Below are 7845 nucleotides of genomic sequence, written 5' to 3' on the forward strand. Positions count from 1 at the left end.
GTTGTTGTTGTTTTGTTTTTGTTTTTTTAATTGTTAAATGTTATCCTATTGCTTCTAAACAATTAAATATAGCATATAAAAAATATAATATTATTCTATTACATAGCATGATTTGGATAATTTAGTATTTATTCGGTTAAATATCATGATTTTTTATTGTGCTCAATTTAGATGTTAAACTATGAGATTTTCTAATTTGTTTATTATTTTAATCTTTTGTGGTGGACAAAGTACTCTTAATAGTTGTATTACTTTATAATGCCATTCATTTAAAGAAAAGTAAAGGTTACCCAAACAAAAATAATCGGATAGGTGACAAATTTTAATTTTTGCAATTTTATTTTAATTATTATTATTTTATAACAATGCATGTATAGAAATTTAATTCTTAGATTTTGCTAATAATTGTTTATTTGATAATATGTTTTGGGTGGTCGAAATTATAATTTCTACAAAGAAAATAACCTTAATAGATTATCAAAACAAAATTTTATCCTAATATTAGTTCAGTTAATCATTGTTAAGTTTTATTAATTTTTTTAGTTTGCGTGTTTTTGGTATTTTGGATTGTTCTTATATTACATTTATGATTGTTTTTATAATAAATAAAAATATAATTACAAAATACATTACTTATTATTAGCTTAGTTTAAATTGTAAAAAAGAATTTAATAAAACCTACATAAAAATAATTATTACATGCAACGGCGGAATTTTTTTAAGCTAAAAAGGCTCACTCAAAACCCTAAAGTTGAACTGAAAAAGTTTTGAGTTGGGCTTGATAGTTGAACTAAATAAATAAGAAGTGGACTTGATTAATTATACAGATTTATTATAGGGTGATAGTCGAAATAAATAAATAAGTAGTATGTTGAATTTATTATAGGGTGATAGTGAAAGTAAATAAATAAATAGTGAATTGCATTTATAAGGCTAAAAATTGTAAAAACCATTTTAAAATTGTAGGACAAATTATATTTAAAAAAAAAATGACGTGACAACTGATATAACGCAACGTGAGAGCGATAGCATTAAAATTTTCACCACCAAGACCCTCGTACAAGTTTAACCAAATTATGCAGGTATACAGGTTGTTTACCATCATATCCCAAAGGCGTATCTGGAATATCATTTTGCACAATTGAACTTTCTCAAATTGTATCTTTTTTTAAAAAGCATTGACCAATAGATGAATTTTACTTGGAAGGTAAGGGCAGAGCTAACCTTGAACACAAATTTAACACAAGATCTTAGGTTAAATGGGTAAAAATTTCAAACCTACATCAAATTGTATCCAACCATGAATCAAATTCATCTAAAACTTTGGACTTGGTTCCAGATTGTGAGGAAGAAGACTGAACAGGATGGACGGCCTTTTCTTCCAGGGACTGTGATAAACCAGTTTGGTTCATCACATTTGATGTTTCCTCAAGTAAGTCATCAAGTGTATCGTCAAGATTAGCAATACCTGACGAAGTTTTAGATGAATCTGGCCCTATCTTTGAAAGTGATGGAGCAACATAAACTTCTTTTTGTGAAACAGGAAAGGGGTTACTGGACCTAAAATCAGAGGAATTAAAAGCCTTCTTGGTCTCTCCAAAAGAGTCTAGAAGCATATCCAATTCCTCCTCTGCATCTGCTGCCTCAAATGTGGAGAGTTTCTTTTGAGGGTCCAAAACAGACTTCACACTGAGTTCTGCTGTTGATTGTGATGCTTCATTTTGAGTAGATTTGCCAATTTCTCTGAGATCAACATCAATGTACTTCACTGAAATCGACTCATGGCTGGACAAGGTTTGATTTGTGCTACTTCCAGAGGAGCCAGATGACATAACCTCAGAACTTTGATCTTCAATCTTAAACTTCTCAGAAAATTTCTCAGATATTGTTGTGGATGCTTGACTATAACATGTTTGCATCTGGTTAGATTCTTGACATCTGCTTGTCTCTATTCCCTCTGTGCACTGATGTATAAAGTGTGTGAGATGTAACATACAACATTGACTTCTTTAGAATAAAAACCAAGGGCATCTCAGATATTATGAAGATATCAAAAGTTTTGATATGAAGTTCATATATGCCCCTTTTTATGGGCATACCACAAATTGAACACAGTTGATTTGTAAACATGAGTTTGAAGAATTGCACTAAACAATAGTATAAATGTTTAATTGACTTCAGGTTTATTTCCACTGAAACATTTTAGGAATAGTATAATCGCAAACATACATGTCCCATTGTCGCCAATTCTAAATGTTGCCAGCAAATTCCTTCTTCTTTTTTTGGGATAATTTGATAGTTACAATGGGAGAAGGTGGATATGAATCCTGGACATCTCCATTAGAACACCAAGAGATGCTAGTTGAGCTACATGCCTCTTGGCGCCAACAATTTCCTTCTTAATTACTCCTAAAGGCAAACAACAGTTGAAACAAACAAGATTCTTTCCACTCTAATAATCACCTTTTTCGTTCTTTTAACACTGAAGATTTCTCACCAAAAAGAGCCTTAAAGAATGCTATTGTCATTTTGGAATTTAGGAAAGGAGGTAGATGATTTTCTAACAAATTCTTTGGTTTTGTACATTGAAAGGGAAATTTCAGTGAAATTTGAAACAAAATCAAGCATAGATGATTTTTGGGAATTAAAAGAACGTTGAGGTCCATTTTGATAGATGATTGAGTTGAAATGTAAAAAAATAAAACAGTTATCTTTTGTTTATATTTTGTTAATACTAATAGATGCTAGTTTTACTCTTCATGTAGTCATTATAAAACTTGATACAGAGTCACCAAATAATTTTCAACATCACAATGGAAAATTAAACATACCAGCTCAGGTGGTAATAGATTTGCTTCAATGAATAGCCTCTGTGATAAGTCTATTTTCGAAAGTTGTTCAGCAAGAGCATGCAAATTCAAGGAGAGAAATGATGCCTGTACGATTAACCACCCAGGTTGGAAAGAAGAAAGAAAAAAGAGGTTGGAGGAACATGTTAGCCAACTAAATTTTACATAACAGCCACAGGCAGCCTGAAGCAAATCTCTACTAAAACAATAACAATAAAAAGGTGCATCGCTTAAAATGGAATTGCAAAGCACAATTTGGCTTGCCTATCATATTTATAAGAACACGTGTTGCTTCATTATTATTTTTCTAACCCCCCATGATTATTCAAGTTAGATTCCCTTCTCTCTTTTTTAACTCTTGCTTTGACATGCTATAGAATTTTAAACACTGGAAAGAAGGATGTACAGAACATATATGATATACCCCATGCCTCACTTGCCATGCTGCACTGGGTCAGACTAATGTATCTAGCACATCTTTAAAGTGTCCATTGTTACTACTTGTGGAGTGTGGTTTTAAAGGTCTAGTTAAATGTTTCCAAGGGTTAAAAAAGTTTTTAATGGGGGTTTTATTTAATAAGTTATGGTGAACCTCCTGAGCACCAAAAAATTCCCTTAGTTCCTTCTTCCTTACAACCCCAAATCAAGCCCTTTCTTTTGCCTCTGAAACCCCTAAAATCCCACATTTTTTTCTACCAATTTAGCCATCAAAAAACTCATCAAACCACTTTTAATTCCTAACACAACCCTATAACCCTTTCTTCAACAACTCTAAACCCTAGATCAAAAATCCTCCTAAACCCTAAACCCTCCACAAGCACACGTAGTCAGGAGGTTCAGTTATACACAGATTCTGATGCTTACTTAAAGTTCAAATTCCCAGAGTGAGACCTTCATACAACCAAAAAAAAAAAAAAGGCACAGCTATGGTAGACAGAAATGGCAACTGTTCCAGTGCCACTCAACAGGCAATGTCATTTCTTCATTGTGAGGAATGTACTACCCCCTTTTTCCCCTTTTATTTAAGGAAGACTCCAACATAGCTTCATGCTATAAAAACTCCTACAAGAAAACCCATGGTAGACATGAAAGTCAATGTAAAGTAAATCCTATAAACTGTGTGGTATTTCAACAACCGAACCCAACCTCAGCCTAGAATTACATTGCGGCCTGATGAATTGCATATCCAATTTATTAAAATGACTCCAAAATAAATGCAATGTTTAATTTTTCACTTTCTCAGATAACAATTGGGTCTTTAACACAGGCACATACAAGCATTTATTGGTGTGTTTGTGGCATTCAAGTACTCTTGACAATCAAATAGCAAAAGCAAGTCATTTGAATTACTAAGATGGGGAACAATCCAGTGTCAAGATCAATAAGTTTGGGTCATTTTCAAGTCAAGAAAACTAAATCAATTCTCAAAGAGGGAGAGAGAGAGAGAGAGAGAGAAAGAGAGAGAGAGAGAGAGTCATGCCTCTACTCACAACATTGACTAAGCAACTGAATTGAACATAAAAATTGTAAAGTTCCACTATAATCAAGCAGGCGAAAGTGTTTCTGAGAGATTCTCAAAAATGGGAAAAGAATGCCCAAGCACTCCTTTCCTCTCAGTTTTTAAAATCGTTTTGCTTCTTCCAAAGAGTAGATAATGGGGGGAAAAAGAAGGAGGGGGGCATTGGCCTAGTCCCTGATTGAATTCTCCTGTCAAATTAGCCATTAATTTTATAACAAGTGCTTCAAATTGAAACCTTAACACAATCTATTTATTAGGCAGCGACAGTGAAAGCCAATGGATAAGTAAATATAGCTACTTTGTTTTTCAATTTCCTGTTTTACGGAAAAAGATATAACCCACAGAAACTGATGGAAAGATTAATTATCTGAGGAACAGGAAATGGTAACCATGTCAGAGTTTGTCTCAAATATACTAATCAGGAAGGGAATGGACTTGCAACCTTCCCGTGGCATAATCTATTAGTATCTTACAAATAGGCCAAATTTACATGCCATGAGTAATATTCACTTCCAAAATGGGATATGTACAGAAATTAATCAAAACATTTTTTTTTAAAGTACTGAAAAACATTATGAAAATAGTTTAAGTGAATCATCAGATACTAATTACACCAACTTATGAAGATAAAGAAAAATATTTCATCAACAGTAACAAACCTATGGCTATGGGTGCTTATTTCCACAAAAATGTCTGATCAAAGCGATGAAAACCAAAGTATAAGAACATGATAGATATGGAAACTTTTAATTGGATTAAAATGCTATGCATCTGAGTTACGCAAACAGCCCAGTATAGGTCAACAAATATATTGGCTCATATATAAACAGCTAAAATTTCTTAAATGACATAAAAAAAATTACACCTAAGAATCAAAAAGAAGCAAGGACACACCAGGCATAACATCATCCAAAGAAGGAAAGCTATCCATGTATAAATTTGACTGAGATTGAGACTGAGCCTCAGCAATCAGGTGACAATAGTCTGCTCCTTTACTCTTTGGCAAAATAACATCAGAAGGTTGTGTAGCGCTATTACTGACGGATGGATCTTCAGACCCCAAATCAAATTCTTCCTCATAGCGGTCCAGTTTGAGGGAAGTCTAGACGCACCCTGAGACCGATGGGGTTTCTCTGGAACTTGCTTTCCCAAAGGCTTCTTTGCCCTTCCGGAATCATTAGTTCCAACAGACGGGACTTTTGATTTCTGATTTGCATGAGAGCCGTGGGGCCTTTTACTATGGCTTTGAGTGTGAGCCCTCTTTGACTTTGCTAGAGACTTTACATCCATTACAAATAAATACTTTACACTTTTCTAGCATGCTGCCATTTAAGTTTTAATCCTCCCCCTGCAACATAGAAACCTAAGAATCACAAACAATATACAGCGCAAACTGTTAGCTAGCTGCTAAGAGCTAAATTCTTTTTCAACCATAAATTTTTATACAAATTTCTAGACATAGAGAAGGAGATGTAATATTCCAACTGTTGCGCCCCAAAATTTCACACGCATGATATTGTCCACTTTGCCCGCAGACTCGCAGTTTTTAAAAAAATGTCATACCAATTAATCCCTCTAATTTGGCTACATGGAGGTGTTTAAACTTTTGTGTCCCCGCACAAACTCTTCTAGTATCCAATAAAAGGCGGAAAATGAAAATTTAACTAAGATAACATGAATGAGGAAAATTGAACTTAAATTCTACCCAGGAGAATTCAAGATCCTTTAATTGTAGTCAGCAAATTGGGTAAAAATGCAACAAAAATTAGCACATTTCACTCATTTCAGCACTAATCCTGGAAACTAAGTTGTATATGAATAGCAAATAGCAACTTCCCTACACTATGCCTATTGAAAATGGCCAAAAAGACTGCCAAAGTTTTTTTTTTTTTTTTTAATTTTCTTCTTCCATTGATTTAAAAGAAGCATGTATAAAACTGAAAATCTGAAGTAACCGTCAGGCACTTGAATGCTGATAACCTGAATTGATAAGTGGTACTGAAAGAGAGAGAGTTAGGGCTAACTTTTTACACAGTTACATATGTGAGTGAGTTCTTAATTTATAAGAAAATGAAATAATAATTGATACAAATATAGAGGGATTGAGATTGGCTTTGGCGGCGCAGAGAGAGTTTGAGATTTTGATACATTCATGAGTGAGTGAGTATAACAGAAGGTGAAAGATTAAGAGAGAGATAGAAACTCACTTGCTACCAGTAAAACGACGACGTGCTGTGGAATTCCCTTTCTCCTAACCCGGAGCCAAGCTTTTTCTTTTGTGACTTCTTTGCGTATCTCTCCCCTGAAGAAGGTTCCGATCTTATTTATTTATTTATTGTCTACGAATACGAATACGAATACGACTACGACTGTCTCTACCAGTGAAACGACCACGGATTATCCAGCTCTGTCTTCTTTCCGTATAAACCGGCGTCGTTTCTTATACACTTCTGACTTCTCCGCACACTCTCTCCTCTTCTTTTTCTTCAATATCTTGGACACCGCTTTAACTTCCGCTTTTTATTCGTTCCTCACTCACCACGGCAAAGAATTTTTTATTGTTTATTTTTTAAAATCACCGAGATTGAATATAAAAACAATTTTTTTCCTGCATTTTTTTTTTTTTTTTATTTTATACATACAAGAAGAATGGAGATGTCTTTGGGATTGGCTCAAAGGCGTGATATTGTTCAAGCCCAATAACTTTTTATTTTTTATTTTTTTTATTTACATAGGCCAAGCCCAAGCCTATGTAATGGGAATTTTGAAGGGGGTATGAAAGGGAAAGAATTTAGGGTAGCAAATGAGTCGAGTTTTGTCGAGTAGTGCATATTCAAGTTTGGCTCGTCAGGAGAAGTTAAAAGCTCAAACTTAGCTCAAGCTCGTGACAAGCCTAAAAATAGCGTTTGAGCTTGAGCTCGAGCTCATGGGAAAGCCAAAAAACGTGAGCTTAGCTTGGCTTGGCTTGATTAATTAGTCAAGCTAAGCTCAAGCTTAATATCTAACTCAAACTCAAGTTCAAGTCAAGCTTTTGAGATTGAGATCTAAAAAAATTGTGTAATTATCATGCATGTAGTCTTATTTATGATTAGCCATTATTGAAATTACAAATTTACATAATTAAATTCATTCATTGGTCATTTCTTGTTTACAGCTTCAGCAATTGTTCAAAATACAACTTTTACATTCATGTTAGATGGTGAAGAACTAGAAAAATACATGTTGGTAACTATTATGAATGAAAAAATACCAAAATATTTCATAACTTTACTTTAGATGATTGATAGGAAAGGATCATTTGTAACCCACTTAATTAATTAATTAATTAATTAATTTTTAAATGTACTATTATCTAAAGTGGTTCTTGGTCAGTTTAGAGGAAAGAAAAAATTAAGGCAATGGATAGTGGTCTCATGTTAGCCACATCATTATTAAGGTATGTGTAATGAGTATACTTAGCTAACACATATAAACTTA

General features: G+C 33.6%; 1 protein-coding gene across 1 annotated transcript; it reads right to left on the bottom strand.

The window, feature by feature from the left end:
• Nucleotides 1-1194: 1194 nt before the first annotated feature.
• Nucleotides 1195-6910, bottom strand: LOC112027490 (protein ECERIFERUM 16). Its single transcript, XM_065760405.1, is given in 6 exon segments — nt 1195-1964; nt 2832-3113; nt 4453-4556; nt 5263-5454; nt 5457-5716; nt 6576-6910. Coding segments are annotated over 5 exon segments (1461 nt in total). The 5' UTR covers nt 5659-5716; nt 6576-6910; the 3' UTR covers nt 1195-1283.
• Nucleotides 6911-7845: the final 935 nt, after the last annotated feature.

Source organism: Quercus suber, unplaced genomic scaffold (genome assembly GCF_002906115.3).
Source record: "Quercus suber isolate HL8 unplaced genomic scaffold, Cork oak 2.0 scaffold_365, whole genome shotgun sequence".
Lineage (NCBI taxonomy): Eukaryota > Viridiplantae > Streptophyta > Magnoliopsida > Fagales > Fagaceae > Quercus > Quercus suber.